Here is a 25,114-nt window from a genome sequence, read left to right as displayed (position 1 = left end):
AGCTGTAGAGGCTGGCCTTTTCCTCTCTGTAGAGTTTGGGCTTCCCTGGGGAAGGTAGGAGTGAGCTCCAGAAGCTCACCCACAGCCCGGTGGTTTGAAATTCTGGCTCTTTGCCAATCAGATAGGTGGAAAACAGAAGCTCTGTGTGATTTTATTGTCATTTAATTTGAGTGAGCTTGACCATCTTCGCTAGTGCGTGTGAATTCTTATTCTAGATCAGTGTTTTTGCCATAAGAGAGCAAAGCCTTCGGGTGCCCATGCATGAATGAGAAGGCAGCCTGGTGGAGGGCAACGGTTTGAGCTCCCATTCCACTGCTTACTTTCTGAGACTCAGATTCCTTGTCTGTAAAAAAAAAAAAAAACAGGAATAATAATAAAATCTCCTCCAGAAAGATCTAGCAGAGCACAAATCTAAGTTTTTAATGTTAAGTGCCTGGCACAAGTTCCTGGCTCACACTTAGTGCATAAGAAATGTTTGTTGAGTGAATAAACAAATACGTCATAATAAAAACTTTTATTGAGCTCTAGCTGTGTATATATAAACCCTTGCTCTTATGTTAATCTATTTAAACCTCACAGTGACAATGGGAGGGACACCTATTTCCCCCTTCTACAGATGAGGAAACTGAGGCACAGAGAAAACCAGAGTGTTAGTCACTCAGTTGTGTTGACTCTTTGCGATCCCGTGGACTGTAGCCCACCAGGTTCCTCTGTCCACGGGATTTTCCAGGCATGAATACTGGAGTGAGAAAACCAGAGGGTCTTGCCGAAAGGCTCAGCGATGGAGATGGGATTAGTGGCCTTGCTGTTTGTCCCTCCACCCTAGGAGAGAGGTACCACGGTCAACCCCTGTTTCCATTGTCTGTTGCTACAAAACCTTCCAACCTGAGAGGTGGAAAGCATCATCCATTTTACCGTGCTCATGAGTTCTGAGGATCGGAGTCCAGACAGAACAGAGCAGGGCTAGCTTATCTCTGCCGGGGCTTTGGCTGGGAAGACGCTACAGCTGGGGCTAGAAAGGCCAGGGCTGGCGGACCCACTCCGGAGATGGCTTCTTTAGTGGCAGGTCTGGCTGGATGATATTCTGCCTTGTGGGTGGCAGGTTGAATGGAAAAGCACTGCTAAAGGTGAGGCTGGGAGTCATGGAGGGCAGGGTGGGGAGCCAGCAGGTCCCAGGGCTGTCCCCGTGTTCTAGGGTCTAACAGCCTAAGAGCCTTAGGAATTCTGGGCCTGGCACCCCCACGAGCAGCTTCCTCTCCAGGCCTCTCTGCACCTACTGTTTCCTTGAGCTGGGACCCTCCCCGCCCATCACATTCACACCTCCTCATTCGTCAGTTCCCAGCTTGGCTCTCTGGGCCTGGAAGTGGAGCTCCCAGATTTGCTGTCCCTCCTGCTAGATCCTGTTCCCTGTGGAGGGGCCTTATCATACCATTGTATGGACTTGTCCACAGGCTGAAAGATCCAGGGACAAGATCTGGGTCCTTATCACCAACACCCAGCACAGTCCCAGGCACACAGCAGGCACTTTATGCATATTTACCAGGTGGATAAAGAGATGAGATCAATGACTTTTGAATGGCTTTAACTTGAGCCTCAATTTCCTCTTCTATAGACTGTTTTCAGGGATGCTATGAAGGTAGCAGGAGATAAAGGATGTGAAAATATATGCGCATAAGAGGCAGGCAGAAAAATGGGAGTTAATATAATCTATACTGAGGGGAGGAAAGTAAAGAAAATGAGATACTGCCCCTAAAACACTTAGCAGTGTCTGGCACACAGTAGCTCCTCAACACATAGAAGATATTCTTGTTATTAGTCCGCATTATTGTTATTACTTTTGTTTTTTTTGGTTATAAGAAAGCAGATTTCCTGAGCCAGAAGGACCAATAGCATGGTTTTCATACACGTGGAAATGGAAATGGAGACTATGAAGCTCCAGGAGTTGGGGGTAGGGTGGGGATGTTGTGAGTCTCGGCAGGAGGATCAGAATTGCCACCGTCATGGAGACTGGCTATGGGATGTTGGGTGAGAGTCCTCTGCTGAGTCCGTTCCCCTTCTGTGCGAGAAAGGGCCTGGGCTCCTGACCTCATGTCCGACCCTCTGGAACTGCGTGAATGCCACTCATCCCATTGCCACTGGTGGTCTGTTGCAAGCCTGTTTCTGGTTGGGCATCGCCCTCTAGTGACAGAAGGTGGGTAGAACAAGCACGTGGTGCCTGGTCAGGCAGGTATATGAAGTGAGCACAGGCCATGCAGAGAGGCTGCCTGGAGAAAGAGCCTTAGTGGGTCTCACTGGAGTGGGGGGCCTACAGGGGTCAGGTAGGGGAGCCTAAACTTGGGCTAAGCTGTTGTTCTCTCCTTCTGGGTAGCATCCGGAGGGGCCATCCCCCAGAACCTCCCCATGTATTCTGTCTGACTGCCCTCTCTTGTTGGGTGGCCCCACCAGTTTCTGAGCTTCTCTCTGAGCTTGATCTGTAAGAGGTGGTCACTTGGGAAGGTCCTCTTCCAAGGAAGGGGCTTAAATTCTGGAGAGATTGTGGGTGAGGCTGAGATTGTCAAGGCTGGATATTGTCACCTTGCTTATTTAACTTAGAAGCAGAGTCCATCATGTGAAATGCCGGGCTGGATGAAGCACAAGCTGGAATCAAGATTGCCAGGAGAAATGTCAACAACTTCAGATATGCAGATGAGACCACTCTTATGGCAGAAAGCAAAGAAGAACTAAAGAGCTTCTTGATGAAAGTGAAAGAGGAGAGTGAAAAACTGGCTTAAAACTCAACATTCAGAAAACTAAGATCATGTACTTTATGGCAAATAGATGGGGAAAAAGTGGAAATAGTGACAGACTTTGTATTCTTAGGCTCCAAAATCACTGTGGATGGTGACTGCAGTCACAAAATTAAAAGATGCTTGCTCCTTGGAAGACTAGCAGCGACAAACCGCAACAGCGTATTAAAGAGCAGAGGTATCTCTTTGCCAACAAAGATTCGTATAGTCAAAACTGTGGTTTTTCCAGTAGTCATGTACACATGTGAGAGCTGGACCATAAAGAAGGCTGAATGCCAAAGAACTGAAGCTTTCAAATTGTGGTGCTGGAGAAGACTCTTGAGAGTCCCTTGAACTGCAAGAAGACCAAACCAGTCAATCCTAAAAGAAATCAACCCTGAATATTCACTGGGAGGACTGATGCTGAAGAAGCTCCAATACTTTAGCCACCTGATGTGAAGAGCCAAGTCACTGGAAAAGACCCTAATGCTGGGAAAGATTGAGGGCAGGAGGAGAAGGGGGCGACAGAAGATGAGATGGTTGGATGACATCAGGGCCACAATGGACATGAGTTTGAGCCAACTCTGGGAGATAGTGAGGGACAGGGAAGCCTGGCCTGCTGCAGTCCATGGTGCCACAAAGAGTTGGAGATGACAGCGACTGAACAACAGCAGGAGCTGGGGTGGAGGGACAATGAACCGCCTGAGATCCAAAGGTTTGGGGAGGGGTTTGGGCCCTGAAGAAACTTCATCTCCTAACTTGAAAATGTTTAGGAAAAAAACCTTGTCTGTAGCCCCCAGTTGGGTGGGGCAGAGAACCAGGTCCTCTGAGGCAAAGAATATAGTCAGGGGATAGCAGGACTGGAACTTTCCATTTCTGTCTTCGTGTCTTGGAATTCAGAACATTCAAAATCCTAGAATTTGATGCTTATCAGAAAACTCCATGTAGAATATCAACTCTGTAGAATCAGATTACGCCTTGAGATCAGAATCAGAAGTGTAGTCAACTCAACTTTAGACCTAGTAATCCGGGACTGGGAGTCAGCGTCCCTCGCCCCCAGTCTGGTCTTGGAATGAATGTTGCTCTCACCTCAGTTCAGTTCAGTCGCTCAGTCGTGTCCCACTCTTTGTGACCCCATGGACTGCAGCACGTCAGGCTTCCCTGTCCATCACCAACTCCCGGAGCTAACTCAAACTCATGTGCATTGAGTCGGTGATGCCATCCAACCATCTCATCTTCTGTCATCCCCTTCTCCTCCTGCCTTCAATCTTTCCCAGCATCAGGGTCTTTTCCAATGAGTCAGCTCCTTGCATCAGGTGGCTAAAGTATTGGAGCTTCAGCTTCAGCATCAGTCCTTCCAATGAATAGTCAGGACTGATTTCCTTTAGGATTGACTGGTTGAATCTCCTTGCAGTCTAAGGGACTCTCAAGAGTCTTCTCCAACACCACAGTTCAAAAGCATCAATTCTTTGGCACTCAGCTTTCTTTATAGTCCAACTCTCATATTCCTACATAACTACTGGAAAAACCATAGCTTTGACTAGATGGATCTTTGTTGGCAAAGTAATGTCTCTGCTTTTTAATATGCTGTCTAGGTTGGTCATAGCTTTTCTTTCAAGGAGCAAGTGTCTTTTAATTTCATGGCTGCAGTCACCATCTGTAGTGATTTTGGAGCCCAAGAAAATAAAATCTCTCACTGTTTTCATTGTTTCCCATCTATTTGCCATGAAGTGATGGGACCAGATGCCATGATCTTAGTTTTCTGAATGTTGAGTTTTAAGCCAACTTTTTCACTCTCCTCTTTCACTTTCATCAAGAGGCTCTTTAGTTCTTTGCTTTCTGCCACAAGGATGGTGTCATTTGCATATCTGAGGTTATTGATATTTCTCCTGGCAATCTTGATTCCAGCTTGTGCTTCAACCAGCCTGGCATTTCTCATGATGTACTCTGCATATAAGTTAAATAAGCAGGGTGACAGTATACAGCCTTGACATACTTCTTTCCCAATTTGGAACCCAGTCTGTTGTTCCATGTCCAGTTCTGACTGTTGCTTCTTGACCTGCACACAGATTTCTCAGGTGGCAGGTAAGGTGGTCTGGTATTCCCATCTCTTTAAGAGTTTTCCACCATTTGTCGTGATCCACACAGTCAAAGGCTTTGGCGTAGTCCATTTGCTACTGTCTGCTCCTACATTTGTTCACATTAGTTAAGTCTGGGACAGGGCCCTGAAATCGGAATTTTTAGGTAGCACCAGAAAATGCTGTTAGGCCACCGAGGTTTTTGTTGTTGCTCTTTAGTCACTTCAGTCATACTTGACTCTTTGCGACCCCATGGACTGTAGCCCACCAGGCTCCTCTGTCCCTAGGATTTTCCAGGCAAGAATACTGGAGTGGGTTGCCATATCCTACCCCAGGGAATCTTCTCCACCCAGGGATGGAAGCTGCATCTCCGGCTTGGCAGGTGGATTCTTTACCACTGGGCCACCTGGGAAGACCCCTCCCCCAGGTTAGGCAATGGATTTAACCCAGTTATGCCTCTTCTTCATCCATCAAAAGGGAGCATTGAGGCCCAGAATGAGGAAATGATTTGGCCTTGACCTCACCGATTGTCGGTGACAAGCTGAGACTTGGACCTGTGCCTCCCAGTGCTAACTGCCCCCCCGCCAACAGCAGCCCAGGGAGTTTAGACAGCTCTGGGAAGGTGTCCTCCTAGGTGTCCCTGACCCTCCAGACATGTCATACAGGCACAGATGGGTTCCTGGGGCCTCTCCTGTGATCTCGGGGCTGAGAGGTACGGGAGTAGGGGAGCACAGCACCCGTCTGCCTCTGGCTGAGCCCCCTTCTCGTGAGAGGCCTGGAGGGGCTGAGGGCCCATTCCCCACCCAGTCTCTTACACACCCTGGTCCTCTGGTCCCTGGGCATTCCAGAGAAAACTACCCTACATTGTTTAGGTTCAATTACTCCAAATTCATCAGGATCATGATTTTGCAACACCACTTGATGCCCAAGAAGCATCTGAGAGTTTCTTTTCCCTTTATTAAAAAAAAAAAAAGTAGAGTCTTGAAACAACAACAGAGCATTTCAGAGGCACTAACTTTTGCAGAAAAGAAGCTAGTGGTCTGGCCAGGTGAGGGGCTCTTGCTGACCTCAGGGAGACAAAGAGTGAGGCCTTGGGGGACAGGGCCCCCAGAGTCTGCTGGAGGCAGTGATAGGGGATTGCCTGTGTCAGGTGGAGGGGAGCCTGAGAATGGGCGCTGTCTCTGGGTGGGGCTGTCCTTCTTCATCACCTTCAGCCTCTCCTCCGGCCTGCTGACACCCCCATTTCCAGGCCACCCTGGGACCCTGGGGTCTCATGCGCTCCTTGTTCTTGGCTGCTGGCAATGCCAATGCAGGAAGCACCACTTTCTGGGGAGTTAGGAGAGCAAAGGAGACGGGAGGCACTTGATGGTGGAGTGACAGGCAGTGAGGAGGTGCCTTGTCTTGCTCTTCCTGCTGGTGTATGGCCTTGGCTGGTGGTTGGGGGGCGTGCCACAGGCTGGGGTGTCAGGGGTGAGGTGGGTGAGGAGGGGAATCCTCCCTTACTTCTGACCCGACAACTTCCTTCCTCACCTCCCCAAGGCTCCCAAGGCTTCCTTGCAGCTGTGGGTGTGCTGAGCAGGTGAGCAAGTGGAAGGCACAGCCCATGGGATCCCTGGGTGACCTTGGACAAGTCCCTTCTCAGCCTCAGTCTCACCAGAGGTACAACAAGCAGGAGGAGCTGGAGGGAATGGAGTGGCCTGGAGAATCTCGAAGTTCCTTTCAGCCTGCATGGCCTCTTCTGGGATGAGCTGGGACGCAGGACATAGGTGACCAGCAGCTCGGGAAACAGGGGCCAGGGCACCTTGAGAGGGAGGGTGCTGAGGGAGCACTGATGCGTGCAGCAGGCAGCTTCCAGAAGGGTGGACTCGGCACAAGGCTGGCTGTCCGGCCAGAGGCCCCGTCACGGCTCTTCCATGGCCAGCTGGGGTATCCAGAAGCCTGCGGAGCCTCTTCCAGGGGCTTCCCAGGGAAGCTGGGGGCTGTGGAGATGCCTCTAGGGATGGGCTAGAGCTGGAGGCACCCACAGCTCAGGGTTCCAGAGTCTCCTCTGGAGTGGAAGTAGGGCTCTCAGGACTCAACCAGCCTGCCTGGCTGTGGCCTGGGCCCCGCTCTTAGAAACACCTTCTCTGCAATGGGGCTGAGGAGGATCAGGGAAAGACCTAGAAAAAGAAGTGTGCTTTCTTTAAGGAGGAATAGAGAGTGAGAAGTTGGGGGGGGTGGGGTGCACAGGAGTTGGTCTCTGTCTTAATATGTGCATGGTGGTGGTGGGGACACAGTGGAGAAAAACAGGAGGAGAGGAAAAGATAAAAGGAAAGCAAGAAAAAGGAGAAAGAAAGGGTAGGAAGGAGGGGAAAACCGAGGTGGCAGAAATGTAGGAAATGCAGGAGAAAAGAGAGAGGAGATGTGAGTGAGAAAAAGAGAACAGGGAAGGGAGAGGAGGGGGAACAGCTAGAGAGTGAAGGGGTGAGAGAGAACTCCTGAATTGGCCAAGGCCCTGGCTGCAGATTGGGCGCCTAGGTGGGCGCTGGCCGGGGCCTCCCATCCCCCCTGCCGTCCAGCTTCCGGTCCTTGCGAGGGCGCCGCTCTCTCTGGCCCTTCTTCCGATTGGGGTTTCTTTCTGCAACAAGAGCACAGAGTGTTGCTGCTGAGGCCATCCTGACAGATGAGGGGTACCCGCACTCCCCGCAGCAGGCTCTGAATGACACAGCGGTGCTGACCTGACAACCACTCCTTTTGAGAGTTGGGACGGCAGTATCACGTACCCTAAACCGGACACTCTCAATTCCTTAGGGGCTGATGAGGGCACTGACTTGTGGGGCACCACCCATGCTGGGCATCTGCCTCATTTAGGGCTCGAGGTCCATGTGGGGCCCCCTTTGTCAAGAGATAGGGTGGCTTGGAGGGCCGTTGGGGTTGGGGGCGGGACAGGACCCGCCCACGTGCACTCACTGCGAGGTTTACTGGGCTCTTTGCTGGAGACGCAACACCTTTCACCGGAGTCTCAGCACCAACCTCCCCACTTAGCTCCCAGCCCAGCTCTGCCCTCAAACAACAGTGACAGCAGCACTTGGTTGATGCTCCCGCTGTTGCCAGCGGTGGCTCCAGGTGCCCCGTGTATCTCATCTCCAGGATATCCGGGAGGCAAGGGCAGCCCGGATGCCCCATATGACGCCGTCACCGGGGTCTGTACCCACTGGCTCTCCCACCGTGGGGAGTGGATGCAAACCCCAGACCTGCCAGGGAGTCCTGACCCCGCTGTGCCCTCCACCCCCCACGGAGCTGGCGTGAGTGTCTAACACAAACACACAATCAAGTCCCATTTCTCAGGTAAGGCCACTGAGGCCCAGGAGGGCCCTCACTTACTCAGAGGCACAGCCTGGGCTGGAGTTCTGGGCATTACTTTTGAGTGACTCCCGGCTCACCCGGAGCAAAAGACCATGTCATCTCTGTGGCCTGTCCCCCAACCCCCGCCCTTGCTCACACCATCCTGGTCACTGGCAGGTTCATGCCACCGCCACACCTTCGCTCTGGCTGTGCCTTCTGCCTGGAATGCTCTTCCTGTTGTGAGCGATTATCCACAAGCAAGAAGATGGAGACATGGGTGGGAGCAAAAACGTGAAAGTTGCTCAGTCGTGTCCGGCTCTTGGCTACGCCATGGACTCTGCAGTCCATGGAATTCTCCAGGCTAGAATACTGGAGTGGGTAGCTTTTCCCTTCTCCAGGGGATCTTTCTAACCCAGGGACTGAACCCAGGTCTCCTGCATTGCAGGTGGTTTCTTTACCAGCTGAGCCACCAGGGAAGCCCAAGAATACTATCCCTTCTCCAGCGGATCTTCCCGACCCAGGAACCGAACTGGGGTCTCCAGCACTGCAGGCTGATTCTTTACCAACTGAGCTATCAGGGAATCTGGTGGGACCAAGGACAGCCCTAAATTTCTGATTAAAAAGTGTCTGCACATCCAGGCCATCTTCTTGCATCACTAGCCCCACACTCTTCTACAGGAGCTGCTGGTTGCTTCCCCAGGTCTGGGGTCTCTTCATTTCTGTGGTCCCATCTCAAACTCATCCCCTGTCCCCAGCTGCCCACCATGCGTGGGACAGTCCCCCCGGAAGAAGGCACATCCCATCCAGTTCCCTAACGGCTGCCCTAGCTTCACGTAGCGAGGAATCAGCTTGCTCAGAGCCGAACTCTTGTCTCGTGTGTGAATGAATGCCAAGTGCTGTGGGACACTTGTCCCCTTGCTGACTAGTCTAGGGCCACCAGTGTGCTGTCAATCAGGAGGTGAGACAGCTCTGTTGGACTTTACAGAGAACTGGTCGCCATTTGGGAAACTGAGTCTCTGATGGCAACACGGTGGTGCCTGAGGCCCTGACTGTGGACGGCTACCGCCTTCACTGTGATGTTACTTCAGTCAGTACTCTCTGGTGTGTTGGACCCAAGCACGGCCATAATGAAACTTGTTTCTCCTTATAGTTAGGCACCAGGCGTGGGTGCATGCTAAGTCCCTTCAGCCGTGTCTGACTCTTTGTGACCCTATGGATCATAGCCCACCAGGCTCCTCTGTCTGTGGGATTCTTCAGGCAAGAATACTGAAGTGGGTTGCCATGCCCTCCTCCATGGGATCTTCCCAACCCAGGGATCAAACTCTCATCTCTTACATCTCCTGCACTGGCAGGCACGTTCTTTACCATTAGTGCCACCTGGGAAGCCCAGCTAGGTACTATACTGATTTTTCTTTTTTAATGACAAGTGCAAATAGGTCACATTATCCATGACTTTGTTTCAGTGTCAAGCGGTTGTCCCAAGTCCTTTATTATAGGAGGTATCAGTCTGAAGGGGTCTCAAACCCCTGCTGGAAAGGACAAGCTTGATCTTCGTAAGGGATCTGAGGCTAACCCTTGCAGGTGGACACTGGGGAGGGCAATGCTCAACACACAGGAAGCTGTGACTAGTGGGGCCTTCGGGCAGCCTTGTGCTGTGCTGTGCTGAGTCACTCAGTTGCCTCTGACTCTTTGTGACCCCATGGACTGTAGCTCACCAGGCTCCTCTGTCCATGGGGATTCTCCAAGCAAGAATACTGGAATGGCTGCCATGCTCTCCTTCAGGTGGTCTTTCCAACCCAGGGATTGAAACTAGGTCTCCTGCATTGCAGGCAGATTCTTTACCATCTGAGCCATTAGCGAAGCCCTCAGGCAGCCCTACAGGGACGCTTTGTGGGGGCTGGGTCCTTCAGTCACTATGTCCTGCCTGTTGCCCACCGTGCCAACCCTGGTGCTCACCTCCTGGGCAGGGCCTCCGGATGGGGCATTTCCTTGACTCAGACAGCACCTGGCAGGTGGCCGCCTCTTCTCGCCCGGCCCGGCCGGCCTCCCTCACACGGGTCTCCAGGCCCCAGGCCGAGCCGCAGGTCTTCCCATTGTGTGTACAAGGGCTCCAGCTGCCCCAGGGGTTCAGCTCACACTCCTCTGGGGGTGGGAGAGGGAGACAGACAGATGGATGGGGTCAGTTGGCAGTGAGTGTCCCTCAGATCAAGTGCAGGGTCTGAGGGGTTCAGCTCCCTGAAGACACCATCTCCATGTGTTAGAGTCCCAGGCTACCATTAAGGAGCCAAAGGGGAACGTTTAAACAGCTACTTATGAGATCCTGGGATAAGAGCGCTACTAATGCAAACACAGGCCACTGCGGACAGGAAGCCTGAGTGACCGACTGTGTGGCTTTAAAGGGGAAGGCTTCCCTGAGGAGGTGACATAGGAGCCAGAAGAAGAGCAGACTTATCAGGTGGCAGCGGAAAGAAGTACATCCCAGATAGGTGTGCACAGCCCTGGAGGCCTGGCCATCCTGTGTGGGGCACGAGGATGCTATAGTGAGGGACAGAGGGGAGGTTCAGGATGGGAGGGACAGGAGACAGGCTGCAAGGTTGGCTGGGAGGCCCTCAGGGCCAAGACCTGGTTTCTGAACCTGATCGTGTGCTTCTGATAAGCTTTAGGAGGTGGGAGTTATGCTGTGCTGTTGTCATGGACAACAGCAAAATGAGGTCATGGAGAGAAAAGGTAGGGAGTAATTTTTTTTTAATATATAATATATAGTATTCTTTCACATTTGATTCTTTTAAGAGTCCTGGAAAGGTAGGCAGAGAATAGGGCAGCTCTTAATACCTCCACTTTGCAGATTAGGACACGGAGGCCCAGAACAGGTAAGGGGTAAGCTGAAGCTCCAGTCCTTTGGCCATCTTATGCAAAGAGCCAACTCATTGGCAAAGACCTGGATGCTGGGAAAGATGGAGGGCAGGAGAAGAAGGGGGCGACAGAAGATGAGACGGTTGGATGGCATCACTGACTCAATGGACAGTTTGAGCAAACTCCAGGAGATGGTGAAGGACAGGGAAGCCTGGAGTGCTGCAGTCCATGGGGTCAGAAAAGAGTCGGACACAACTGAGCGACTGAACAACTAGGGAAAAGAGGCGCTCGCACAGCAGAACAGCAAGTGTTTACGATCCAGCAGGGCCCAGTGACCAGGTCTCCAGACCCTGGAACTACAGTCCTTCACAGACGCATTCATCTGGGAAGCACAGACTGAGTACCTGCCATGTGCCCCCTGCTGTGCGGAGTGCCCAGATGAGGCAGGGAAGGCACAGCCCCGGGTCTGCCTCCCAGAGCTCACCGTCTACAGCAGTGGGGCTGGAAGGGCAGAGTGCTTGTACAGACCTGGGGAAGCCCTGGCAGCAGTAGGAGACCAGGGGGCCCCATCCTGAGCCACCTGGCGGGCTTCCTAGAGGAGAAGACTCCTGATCTGAGTCTTGAAGTGGGCATGGGGAGGTCAGCCAGATTCAGGGAGGGGCAGGAAGGACAAGTGCTCCAATTGAAAGAAATGAAAGTGAAAGTGTTAAGTCGCTCAGTCGTGCCTCTTTGTTGACCCCATGACTGTAGCCTGCCAGGCTCCTCTGTCCATGGGATTCTCCAGGCAAGGATACTGGAGTGGGTTGCCATTCCCTGCTCCAGGGCATCTTCTTGACCCAGGGATTGAACCCAGGTCTCCTGCATTGCAGGCAGATTCTTTACCATATGAGCCACCAGAAAAGCCCATAGTTGAAAGAAATACCCAAGCGAAATCCCCAGATGACTCTGCCCTCCATGGGGAAGCTGGAGCACAGACTCAAGTGGGGGAGGAAAAACCTGATAGGTTGGAGAGGTGGCAGATGGGGACCACATTGCCCACAGCCTGGAGAACAATGGGAGCCACTGAGGGGCCTTGTGCAGAAGAGAACCTGATCGGATTGTCATTCTCAGATCATCGCTCTGGCTTCTGGAAAGAGAGACAGTGTGGGCTGCAGACAGTGAGACTGGAGGCAGGCATATGGGCAAGAGGCTGTGGCCAAGATCCTAGCAATGGGCAGAGAATGAGGAGAGAAAGGGATGTTTGGGTGTAGGGTGGGGAAAAGGGAAAGGAAGGCTGGGGCAAGTTTGGGAGCTTTATTCTGCTTCATTTCCCCCAAAGTTTTTTTTTTTTCTTTAAACCACCTAACATCTGTATTTATTCTTGTGCATCTTCCGTCTCCCCTGTAAAATGTCATGTCTACAAGGGCAGAAACTTTGTCTGTTTTGTTCACTAATATGTCCTCAGCAACTTAGAAAGTGCCTGGAGCATAGAAGATGCTCTAGCAAATATTTCCTGAATGGATGAACGAGATTGGATTGGATGTAGGATGATAGGCAAGAGTCCACAGTGATGCCCATGCTTCCAGGATGGCCAGCCTGTGGCTGGTGGAGCAGATCACTGATGGAGGAAGCCCAGAGGAAGCACCAGGCTGGGGATGGGCAGGGAGGGAAGAAGGCACCCACAGGGCAGGTGAGGATGTGAGTCTGCTGCCCATGAGAAAATGAAGCTGAGGAGAGCGAGTTAGGAGCCATCAGTGTTTGGAATGACCATGAACATGAGCCCAGAGAGACTGTGTGGGCAGAGATATGTGATTCAGGTGAGAACGCTGGAGAACAGCCTCATAAAAGGACAGATCACAGAAGCGGTGCTCACACAGGAATCTGAAAGGAGTAGGGGGAAAACAGCAGTCATGACAACTAATATGACAGGTAATAATAATGACATATATTGAGCACTTACTGTACCAGCTACTGCATTAAGTACTTTAAAGTGTATTAATTTACCCCTTACAACAACCCTCTCCCATGAAGTAGATTTTATGTTCTATTGTAATTTTCTTAACATTTGGAGAAGCTGAAGGATAGAGAGCTTAACTGACTTGCTCAAGTTCACTAACGGATGATTTTTAGAGATAGCATTTGAACCCAGGTCTTATTCCAAAATCAATATTCTTCTTCTGTGCTCTGCAGCTGCCCTTGGCAATAATAATGATGTAGATGTTGGTAGTAATGGTAATCATCACAATAGTGCCTATGATGGGTCTAGTGTATTGAAGGGTTCCTATGTGTCCCTGACACGGCATTGGGTTTCCCATCATCACGTGACATTCTGCTACGGGTTCTTCCAGGTCTCCTAACACCCCTCACCAGCCCCTGCTCCAGGGAGGGAGGGGACAGGGCAGGGAGAGGATGCCCCCACTCACCCTGGCACTCCCGTGTGCTCTGCTGGGCCGCAGTGCCTGGCGGGCAGGTGGGCAGACACTTTCCCTTGTACAGGTAAAACCGCCTCTTGCACTGGATGCAGAAGTCCTGGCTGAAGCAGCTTTCACACGTGGCTCCGCATTCTGTAATACAGCCAGGACCAGCCCTGGTGAGGGGAGCTGCCTGGGGAGGGGACCCTCTGGGGCTGCCCAGGACTGGGGAGGGCCTCTGAGTCTGCATTCTGTAATACAGCCAGAGCCAGCCCTGGTGAGGGGAGCTGCCTGGGGAGGGGACCCTCTGGGGCTGCCCAGGACTGGGGAGGGCCTCTGAGTGACCCAAGCTCTGTAATACTGGGGTCCGGATTCAGTGTGTCTCTGGAGAAGGGAATGGCAACCCACTCCAGTTTTCTTGCCTGGAAAATTTTATGGACAGAGGAACCTGGCGGGCTACAATCCATGGGGTCACAAAGAGTCAGACACAATTGAGTGACTAACATCTCATTTGATGTTGTCCACAAATGGGGCTGCATTTCAGAACTCCTTTTCTCATTTGAACTGAGGCTCAGTGGGGGCAGGTGTCATGTCCAAGGTAGGAAACATGATTATATTGATTCTCTTTATCATATGAGCTGAGGCTCAGAGAGAGCTAATACCTTGCCTAAAGTCACACAGTGAATCTGGGCTGGGAGTGAGGACTCCCTACTCCATTTCCACCAAAGCTCAAAGATGGTCATGATTTGCCCAGCTCACAGTGAAAACCAAAGTTAGGAGTTAGGACTCCTTTTCCCATTGAGCTAGGCCCAGGGAGAGTGAGTAGCATGCCAAAGGCCACAGAGCAAACTAGTGTAGAGGTGGAAGTTCCCTGTTGTTAGTGTTGAGCTCAGAGAGGGCACTGACTTGCTTAGGGCTTCAGAGCCAGCCTGAAAGCTAGCATATATCTGAGTCTGGGCTCAGGCATACATTGCTTCCCCAGGGGTTGTTGTGTTGAGAGGTGGGATGTGGACCAGGAGTGCGCAGGAGCGCAGTGCTAGCATAAGACAAGGGAGGGGCCACATACTTTTGCACCTGTTGACTTCCTGGCCGCGGACGCCGAAGTAGCCGGGGGGACAGTCGTGCACACACTTGCCGTACTGGCGGATACCTTCCCGACTGATAAACAGGAAGAGCCTCTGCTGGCAGGTTGAGCAGCCGTTCTCCTCTGAGCAGATAACACAGCCTGTGCAGTTGCCCCCTGGACCAGTGCCCACTGCCAGCCAGACCAGGGTGGAGGGTGGGGAAAGGGAGAGAGAGATAGTGAGACCACATGTGTCAGCAGCTCAGACTGTCTCATTGGGATAGAACAGTAATTGAGCACGTGGCCATTCAGATGACTGCACTTCCGATGCAACTAGATCATGTGACTTTGGTCATGTGACCAAAACCTGGCTAGTAGGTTATAAGGTAAAGCAGTGTGTGTGCAACTTCTAGAAAGCTTAAAGGGCAGGGGGCATGCCCTTTGTCATCCCCTGATCCTTCCTGTTGGGTGGAATGTGAACACGAGGGCTGGAGCACGAGCATCTGTTTTGGATCATGTGTTAAAGATGTTGGGGAAATAAGATTAAAAGTTTGGTCACTCACTGACATATTTAATCTTCACTAATACAGTGTGTATTTTTGAGTGTGTTTGTGGTGCACATGCATGAGGGGGTGGGAGAAGACCCTCGTCTCCTTGCTGCCTTTGTGAACAATACCCCATTCCTCACTGACGCCATTATCAAGGGCTCCCAACATCCTCAAGTACAGCAAGTAAAGGGAAGGAACTTTTTGTTCCAGAATTGGCAACCAAAGCTGGGGAGAAAAAGGTGAGAAATACCCTAGAAAGAAAGGTCCTCCAGGGCTTACAGGGAGTCTTTGCCATCCGACCACCTCTGATCATGCTGACACCAAGACAGGAGGACTCAGGAGAGTTAGGAGCTGTCAACTTGGGGAAGAGGGGGTTGCTGTGGCTTCCCCTCACTTCCCAAACCCCCAAACCAAGTGAGAGGAGATGCAAGGGTACCCCTCACAGAGACTGTTGCCTGCAAAAGGGGGTGACCAGCACCTCACACCCCGGTTGGATGTTGGCTTTTGTGGCTCTGCTCCTTCCAACCCAGCTTTGAGCACAGAAAAGAGACCAGGAGAGGGAAGGGAGGCAGCAGAAGAAATTGCACATCCTTTATGGCCAGCATGAGGGGTTCTCAGTGGCAAGTCTCCCAGGAGTAGTCAGGCTCAAGAAGCCTCACCCAAGAAGGCTGGTTTCTGGCAGGCGCCTGAGCAAGAGGCAGTATGGTAGACCACTGGGGGTAGGTGGGAGCTGGGGAGAGTCAGAAAGTAACTGGGTGTCATTAAGGGACAGGAAAGGGCCAGGCAGCTTCATAGAGGTGGAGATTAGGGAAACATGAAACTGTTGCGTGTTTATACCTCACCAAGTTCAGCTTGTTTAATAAACTAGTTACCTTGGCACTATGTAAGCCCACTGGCCCTGAGATGTGACCCCACCAACAAAGGGCAAAGAGACCCTCTATTGGCTTGAGGTGATCTCTGCCACCTGGCAGAATAGGACTCAGATTAGAAATTATGTTCAATGACAGAGAAACAGAAGGGTATTTCCTGAAAACTGAGTTTGTGGTCGGAGACCGCCTGACATGGGCGTGGGTGGTACTGCCCATTTTGCAAGTGAAGAAACAGAGGCTCAAAGAGGTGAAATGACACACCCAGCATCCCCCAGAATCAGTGGTGCAGGGACACACGTCAGTCAGCACCACACTGCCACTCGGCGCACTTGCTCAGGGCCTCCTCTGTGTCTGGCAGAGCCTGGGGCTGCAGGCGTGAGCAACACGTGGCCCTGCTGTTCTGGGACCTTACAGCCTGGTTGGGAGGGTTGCAGCCCACAAAAGTGACTGTAACAGCAACGCAGATGGTGCAAAGCAAAACCCTTACTAACTGTTGTCTCTCAGAAGAGTTTAGGGATCACGCATCCCAACCCCTGCAGCTTCACTGGGGACCCAGAGGCCAGAGAAGTTGGAGCCTTCCCCAAGGTCAGGCAGCCAAATAGCAAAGAAATTCCAATTAGAGCTACTGCAGTATTTGTAGAGTGAGATTTCAACATGCTGCAGAAAAAACAACCCAACAAGGACTCACCCCTGACCTGGGAGGGTTGTCAGTGTGTGTGCATTCATGCATGTATGTGGACAGGTGATGGATCTCAACTATCATTATTCATCACCAGCTCTCTGAAGAGCTGTTGCCTCTGCCTCTTGCTGCATCCCTGATCCCAGCAGTTGGTAGGGTGCCCTCTAGTGCCTTGCTGTTGTAATGACACCCCTGACTTTTTGAATCTGATGGCCTCACTCCGGCTTTCATCACATCTCTATAACTCATAGGAGATGAGTCCTGAATATTCTTTGGAAGGACTAATGTTGAAGCTGAAACTCCAGTACTTTGGCCACCTCATGCGAAGAGTTGACTCATTGGAAAAGACTCTGATGCTGGGAGGGACTTCAGTTCAGTTGCTCAGTCGTGTCCGACTCTTTGCGACCCCATGAATCTCAGCACGCCAGGCCTCCCTGTCCATCACCAACTCCCGGAGTTCACCCAAACTCACGTCCATTGAGTCGGTGATGCCATCCAGCCATCTCATCCTCTGTCGTCCCCTTCTCCTGCCCCCAATCCCTCCCAGCATCAGAGTATTTTCCAATGAGTCAACTCTTCACATGAGGTGGCCAAAGTACTGGAGTTTCAGCTTCAGCATCAGTCCTTCCAAACAACGCCCAGGACTGATCTCCTTTAGAATGGACTGGTTGGATCTCCTTGCAGTCCAAGGGACTCTCAAGAGTCTTCTCCGATACCACAGTTCAAAAGCATCAATTCTTTGGCACTCAGCTTTCTTCACAGTCCAACTCTCACATCCATACATGACCACTGGAAAAATCATAGCCTTGACTAGACAGACCTTTGTTGGCAAAGTAATGTCTCTGCTTTTCAATATGCTATCTAGGTTGGTCATAACTTTCCTTCCAGGGAGTAAGTGTCTTTTAATTTCATGGCTGCAGTCACCATCTGCAGTGATTTTGGAGCCCCAAAAAATAGTCTGACACTGTTTCCCCATCTTATTTCCCATGAAGTGATGGGACCAGATGCCATGATCTTCGTCTTCTGAATGTTGAGCTTTAAGCCAACTTTTTCACTCTCCTCTTTCACTTTCATCAAGAGGTTTTTTAGTTCCTCTTCACTTTCTGCCATAAGGGTGGTGTCATCTGCATATCTGAGGTTATTGATATTTCTCCTAGCAGTCTTGATTCCAGCTTGTGCTTCTTCCAGTCCAGCATTTCTCATGATGTACTCTGCATATAAGTTAAATAAGCAGGGTGACAATATACAGCCTTGACGTACTCATTTCCCGATTTGGAACCAGTCTGTTGTTCCATGTCCAGTTCTAACTGTTGCTTCCTGACCTGTATATAGGTTTCTCAAGAGGCAGATCAGGTGGTCTGGTATTCCCATCTCTTTCAGAATTTTCCACAGTTTCATGTGATCCCACAGTCAAAGGCTTTGGCATAGTCAATAAAGCAGAAATAGATGTTATTCTGGAACTCTCTTGCTTTTTCCATGATCCAGTGGATGTTGGCAATTTGATCTCTGGTTCCTCTGCCTTTTCTAAAACCAGCTTGAACATCTGGAAGCTCATGGTTCATGTACTGCTGAAGCCTGGCTTGGAGAATTTTGAGCATGACTTTACTAGCATGTGAGATGAGTGCAATTGTGCGGTAGTTGACTATAACTCATTAGAAAGGGCAATGCTGTTCCTCCCATTTTCCCATGGTTACAGATGTAGAGACTTGAGTGCTAATTTTATGAATAATAAGTGATGACAACTACAGTTTGTACAATGTTGCTTTAGAAAGATCCAGACTTGATGGCTCCTCAACTTGACTATGCATAAGAATCTCCAGGGAGGCTTGTAAAGCCTCTAGGCCCGGGAATGTACATTTAAACAAGACCAAAATAGACATAATTGGCATTTTGTGTGTGTCTTTTCTTGCTCACACTCTTCTTTCCCTGAGAACCAGACCTGGCAGCTATGCTTGTACAGCTTGACCCTGTTCCCTAGCCAGTGGTGGACAGGCTGTATACCAAGGCCTGACAAGTCATCCAGGCTGGGACCATTAGACCATCTCTCTAGAGAATTTTGACTGTGGGTGGACAGACCATGGTTTAGGATGGCCTCTTGACCTAAGGACATTTGCAGGAGGGCAGGGTGGCCTGTTCCAGTGTACAAGTGTGAGGAGCTTTGGTGGGCACTAACACGCTTGTCTAGCAAAGGCCCATCTCTGACTTTGAGGTTCATGTGGTACCACCTCTGTCCAAATGCAGCTAACATGGGCTTGAGCAATCAGCATCCGGTCCCCTTGACTGCAGTGATTGGTCCAGACACAGGCACGTGTTTCGACGGAAGCTAGTCTTAGGATTGTGTGTGTGTGTGTGTGTGTGTGTGTTTACACTCTATTTGATTTCAGAAGATGTAGACCAGAGTTGGTGGACAACGCATGAGGGGAGAGGGTCCCAAGAATGGAGGCCATGCAAGAGATTGCCTGTGCATCTGATCTACTCCTGGGAGGGTCCATAAAGTTTCTTCTCTTCTAAAACCATTTTGAGTATGGTTTTCTGTCTCTTGCAGACAAAGACTCCTGACTACACAGAAGCACACACACACACACACACACACACACACACAGAAATAAATTAGATGCAGAGAGGTGGGGGTGGGGGGAAACTTCATGGGGTCCAGATGGTCAGAGTTTCTGAGCATCTTTTAAGTCCAATTTCTAGTCCCTGAAGTCTTGGCTCACTCCATAGTCCCAAAGAAAGTCACTAGTTAATGTGAGGTAGCTCTCCTCACGTCAAATTACAATCAGAATGCTATAGGTCACCAGGTAAGTGGAGCCCAACGGGTCATGGTAGAGCAGCTCGGCTTTAGCAAGGCTGAGGGCCTGAAGCTCTGCCCGCTCAGCCTGACCACATGGCATACTAAGGGGCCCTGGGGTTCTAGGGCACATGCTTTGAAAACCCCTGGCTCCTTCTGTACCTCAACTGGATGCTGGCCTTCATCACTGCCCTCTCTCCCCTCTGAGGCACATTTCTCATTGAAGTATCAGTATTTGAGCTCTGATTGCAACCTCCCTGAGTTTTCTTGGGGCATCACAGGGGATGACACCCCATGTGATTTCTCTTAGTAAGTATTTCCCTTCATCAAGACCATCCTCCCGCAGTCAAAGTACCAATGGCCCCGAAAGGATGATCTTGTGTTGCTCCAGCATCCAGAGGGGCTTGGAATGACATTGGAGTCACTTTGTCTTTCCTCAAGCAGCCAGGGGATAAGTTGAGACTTGGATGTCCATCTTACGGAGAATGACAGTGTGCTTTTTATCACATCGGGGTTGGTAGTTTACTAAGGGATGCAGGCTTATAACAACTCTGAGCACGTGCATTAGACCAAGGTTCAGTAATCCATCCATCCATCCAACCATTCATTCAACAGATAGCTAGTGAGCCTCTACTCTCTGTGAAGTCCAGTGCTAGGGACTCAATGGTTACGAAATGTGGCAGTGATCACGGGAAAAGTACTTCAACTCTCTGGGCCTCAGTCATTCTAGCTGTGAAAGGGGGTGGGACTTAACTTGCAGATGTGATGAAAGCAGACAGTATAATGCATGGAAAAGTCTTAGCATAGAGCGGTTCACCCTTGGGATGGTGAAGGGCTCAGGACAGAGACAGAGGAGGCAGCTTTGGTCTCGGGTGGAGGGCAGTTTATTCTTTCTGTTGGGATTACGGAATGACCTGTGTTCTTTGAAACGAGGGTTCCCAATCTCAGGGTCACCCACATCCTGAGAATGACCACAAACCCCTTGTTTTGATGGGAGTCAATGGTTCGGTGTTTGCAAGTGATCACTATATTTTTTTCATTTAGGGATCTGAGTGGATTCAGAGTCATTTGCAAGTGATCACTATATTTTTTTCATTTAGGGATCTGAGTGGATTCAGAGTCATCTCTGCATTATCATGCCTCCTGCCCACCTTTCCCTGAGGGGGTCAGAGGCACAGGGTGACATCTAGGATCCTGAAAATTACCTGGTCTCTCAGGCAGGCCCATCTCTTGGCAGCCCACTGTGAGCCTGAAATTGACAAATCCTCAATACCCAAGCCAAGAACTTCAGCTATACACTTAAAAAAACACCAAAAAACTAATTCACTAACAGTTAAAAAATCAGATTTCACATAAGAAGCTGGAAAAGTTATAAATACTTGCCCACACACCAGGCCTGCATTCCCGCAGGGCAATGCTTGGCTGGAATTCCACAGACAGGGCCTATGTTCTCCGGTTTGCCAAGGTCCCCACCACTCCGTTATTATCCCTGACACTGAGGGCAAAGGTCAACCGCCATTATTATCATCCATGTATCTTACAGCTGCTTCATTCATTCACATTAGAAGGCAATGCAGAGTAGGGGTTCCCAAACTTGGGCATGCATCAGATTCACCTGGAGGCCTGGTTAAATCACTGATTGCTGAGCCTTCCCCTCAGTTGCTGATTCAGTAAGTCTGGGTAGGGCTTGAGAATCTACACTGCTAACAGGTTCCAACTTTAAAGTGGAGCAGGGTTAAGAGCCACACTGCTTGCGTTCAAGCAGCTCTGCCCCTTATTCTTGTTCACGTCCCCTTGAACTAGTGCCTTAGCTGCCCTGTGCTTCAATTTTCCCACCTGTAAAATAGGGTTCACACTGACCAACCTGAGAGAACCCTGAGGACCTGAGCAGGCATAACAGTTAACGAGGGTCTCAGTAACGTTGCTATCACCACCGGCCATGCCTCCACTGGTGTTTGTGATCTCAGACTTGCTTTGGCAATCAGCGCAGAACTTTTTAACTTGATGTTAACATTTTTAAGGTAGAGTTTCTTCACATTTGGGGTGTGCCCAGGGAAGTGTGTGTTGCATGAGAACAGTGTGTGTTGTGGTGGACTACAGGATTTAACACAGCTGTCCTGAAGGACTCGCTGGGAGAGAGGAGGATGGAGAAGAAGAAAAAGAGACCACCATCACCTATCCCAAGGCAGGGCAACCTGAGGAGGGCCAGGCCCTTGAGAAGGATCCAGAACCATGTATGTGGGGGGGAGACCCCCACACAGAGTGCTGGACGGCGCATTCTCCTATCCCCGCCTGGCAGCGGAAGATGCATGTTACCGATGACCAGAGGAAATAAACAACATCTGGGCTCCCATCTGCCTGCTCAGATCATCACATATGGGAGGCAGTCTTTGCCACTGGAGGCTGGCTCAGAGGACCCCCGGGCACATTCCTGCCTTGGGAGCAGATTTCACCATCCCAGCAAGGCATGGGCCCTAGCGATGACTCCTGATTGGAGAGACCAGGGCGGGCGGGTGTGGGGACACTGTCTCAGCTTCCAGCATGACAAACGCCCATTTTCTGGCTGTGTGATCTTAGGCAAGTGGCTTCACTATTCTGAACCCGAGTCGCCTCTTTTGCAAAATGCGGACAATAGTAGCAACCATCTCCCAGCACTTGTGAGCTCATCCATGCCGAGTACTTAGCACAGCTCATGGCAGACAAATGAGCACTGTTTTAGCACTTGATTGATGGGAGGTGCATGGAAAGCACCCCAAGGGGCTCCCTTGAGAGCTGGGAGTTCAGCTTGGCTCATTCTCCTTCAAATTTCCACAGTCTTGCACACTGCTGCTGCTGCTGCTGCTGCTAAGTTGCATCAGTCATGTCCGATTCTGTGCGACCCCATAGACAGCAGCCCAACAGGCTCCTTTGTCCCTGGGATTCTCCAGGCAAGAATACTGGAGTGGGTTGCCATTTCCTTCTCCAATGTGTGAAAGTGAAACGTGAAAGTGAAGTCGTTCAGTTGTGTCCGACTCTTAGCGACCTCATGGACTGTAGCCCACCAGGCTGCAGGTGCCTGATATTTCTTAAATGAATGAATAAATGATGGCTTAATAAAAGTTCTCAAAAGCTGTTTTCAGGGAAGCTGCAGTCTAGTTGGAGGAACTTGGTTCATATATTGCCAAAAAAGCTGATGATGTCTGCCCAGCAGAGCTCAGAGCTAAATGAAGGACCCAGGCAGCCAGGAGCTGGGTTCAGACTGTAGTTCATCAGGGATGGTTTTCTGGAGAGGCAGATGTGGGACAGGACTGGTTTGTGTCAGAAGAAAGGTTTCCTAAGAACGGTGAGTTTATGACAGTACAGGAAATCCCCTACATACGAATCTTCAGGCTGTGAACTTTCAAAGATGCCAGTGTGTCCACAGAAAGGATGAAGAGAGACAGGGGGAAGAATAAGTAACTGAAGAGCTGAAGAGGCCCACAATGCAGGAGATGGCAAGGGGATGTTCTTTATTTGAGAAGACTGTTCGTTTTTGAGAAACAGGACCTGAATGCAGAAAGGTCCGTGAAGTTTGCAGCAGCCATTCAGAATGCAATTCAGTGCTACCGTGTCATCTATGATGAGAGAAAAAGCTACTATCCAGATGTCACTGGATCAGTTTTTCAAGAGGGGCAAGAGGATTGAATCCAGCAATGAACCAGAACCTGTGCCATCAGCGTCAGGCGTGAGTGAAACTGCAGCTTGCCCCTACCTCCTATGGCTGATGACCCTTCAGCTCCACCATCCCAGCTCCCCTCCCTCTTCTAGTCAGTAATTTTATTGCCTCTTCACCTGATGCCAGCCCCTGTGTGCCAGATGTAGTACTGTACTACTGTGCTTTTCAAGGAACTGTACTGGAAGATTAAAAATGGTTTTTTTTGTGTGTGTGTGTGTTTGTTTTTATGTATTATGTGTGAAAAGGATAATAAAACTGTTATAGTCCAGTACTATATAGCGAACTGTTAGTTGGGTACCTCGGCTAACTTTGTTGGAATTACAAACAAATTGGACTTAAGACTGCACTCTGAGAACAGAACTTGTTTGTATGTAGGGGACTCACTGTATATAAGTTGGTGGCAGGGAGGGAGCTTGGGCAAGAAGCAGAGAGCAAATCCTTGCTACAGTGTCAATACACGACACCAAGGGTTTAACGGGTAGAACCCTCAGAATATAGTATAATAGGCACACATCCAAAATGGAAACTTTTAATACTTTCCTCCCTCTGCCCACCCCAAACTGCCCCTCCTGTCCATATGTGTCAATGGCCACTTCACTTGTGGTCAAACATCTTGGAGTCACCCTGCCTCTTCTACTTGGGTTACCCCATAGACAATCTATCAGAAATAAGTCTACACCAACGCCAATTACATTCCCTCCCAATCGCCACTTGCCCTGCTCCAGCCATGCTGGCCTCATCCTTGCTGTCCCTCAAACATGCCAAGACCACTCCCAACTCAGGGCCTTTGCACTCGCTTGCCATTCCCTCTGCCTGTAATGCCCTCCCTACATTCATCCACAGGGCTCACCCCCTTGGGGTCTCTACTGGAATGTTCTTCCCCATGAGACGTCCCTGACCACCTGCCTGAAGTCACACCCATTGCAGATCCCTGTCGCACCCTGCTTTGTTCTTCTTTGGCACTTATCTCCATCTGATATGTGAGGGGTTGGTGTGAGTTTTTGTTATCTCTTTCCCACCACTGAAAGGTGAGCTCCAAGAGGGCAAGGATAAACCACAGTGCTCTGCACGGCTCTTCAGCGCCTTGCTTTGCTCGCTTAAAGTATCCTGGCGAGTGCTGCACATCACTGCCTTGTCCTTTTTATGGCCGCTACCCCCTCCATGCAGAGACGCTGCATGGTTCATTAGGTACAATGATCGTATCCACTTCAGAAAAGAGGAAACTGAGGTCCAGGGCAATGCTGCTGCTTGCTCAAGGTCACTTACTAAGAGGTAAGTGACTTACGAAGAGGTATCTGACTGGATAGTCCGACACAGGCAGTGTGACTGCAGAACCTGAAGGCCTCACCTCAAGGCCACACTGCCTTCCCACCGCCAGTGTATCCCAATGCCTCCCTTAATCCTCCACATAGAGTAACAGGTCCCCTTGCTAAGGCCTTGCTAGGTTTCCTGTGCTGTGCTAAGGCTAGTCTCCTTCAATGTTCATTTGACCTTGATAGAGACAGGAAATTAGCCAGACAGTGGCAGTATAGGTTGTCCCAAGACTGATCCTGCCCTTCTGCATCTCATTCAATCTCCCTTCATCCCGTGCTCATCTCCCCTTATCTCCATGACATGGAGCAGATCAGTACCTATGTGTTCAATCAGGGGGCCAAATGACCGTTTCCCTGTCCTTCAGGTCCCCTCCAGCCTCTCTGAGTAATTCTCTTGCTACCACCTGGACTTGGAAGAGTGGGTAAGTACCCTGCCCCAGCTCCTGCTTGAATCCTTCTTAGACATTAGTTTCCACCGGCTGGGGAGGTGGGGAGATGGAGGCTGGTAGTGGAGCCAGGGCTCACACACACATCTGCTGTTTCCCAGCCAGTGGGGAGCCTTAGAATCAAATCCACATCAGAATCCCCTGGGGCTGTATGCATTTTCCTCTTAGACCCTGTATCTCCAATTAGTCTTTTAAAGATAACTGCTTATTTTACTGCATGTGTGCTCAGTCGCTCAGTTGTGTCCGACTCTTTGTGACCCCCCTGCCCCCCATGGACTGTAGCCCACCAGGTTCCTCTGTC

The 25,114-nt window shown here is 50.5% G+C and overlaps 1 protein-coding gene across 1 annotated transcript in view; it reads right to left on the bottom strand.

Moving 5' to 3' along the window:
- Nucleotides 1–5,780: 5,780 nt before the first annotated feature.
- The window catches only part of RSPO4 (R-spondin 4), a 36,392-nt gene continuing 17,058 nt past the window's right edge, over nucleotides 5,781–25,114 (bottom strand). The window contains exons 2-5 of the mRNA XM_002692278.6: nucleotides 14,477–14,665; nucleotides 13,423–13,563; nucleotides 10,124–10,309; nucleotides 5,781–7,460 (exon numbers count right to left, since the gene is read on the bottom strand). Coding sequence (XP_002692324.1) covers nucleotides 7,357–7,460; nucleotides 10,124–10,309; nucleotides 13,423–13,563; nucleotides 14,477–14,665 — 620 coding nt within the window. The 3' untranslated portion in view covers nucleotides 5,781–7,356. The remainder of the gene's footprint in view (nucleotides 7,461–10,123; nucleotides 10,310–13,422; nucleotides 13,564–14,476; nucleotides 14,666–25,114) is intronic.

This window comes from Bos taurus, chromosome 13 (genome assembly GCF_002263795.3).
Source record: "Bos taurus isolate L1 Dominette 01449 registration number 42190680 breed Hereford chromosome 13, ARS-UCD2.0, whole genome shotgun sequence".
Classification (NCBI taxonomy): domain Eukaryota; kingdom Metazoa; phylum Chordata; class Mammalia; order Artiodactyla; family Bovidae; genus Bos; species Bos taurus.
Note: the sequence above shows the minus strand (reverse complement) of the source record. Positions and strands in the feature narration are given on the sequence as shown.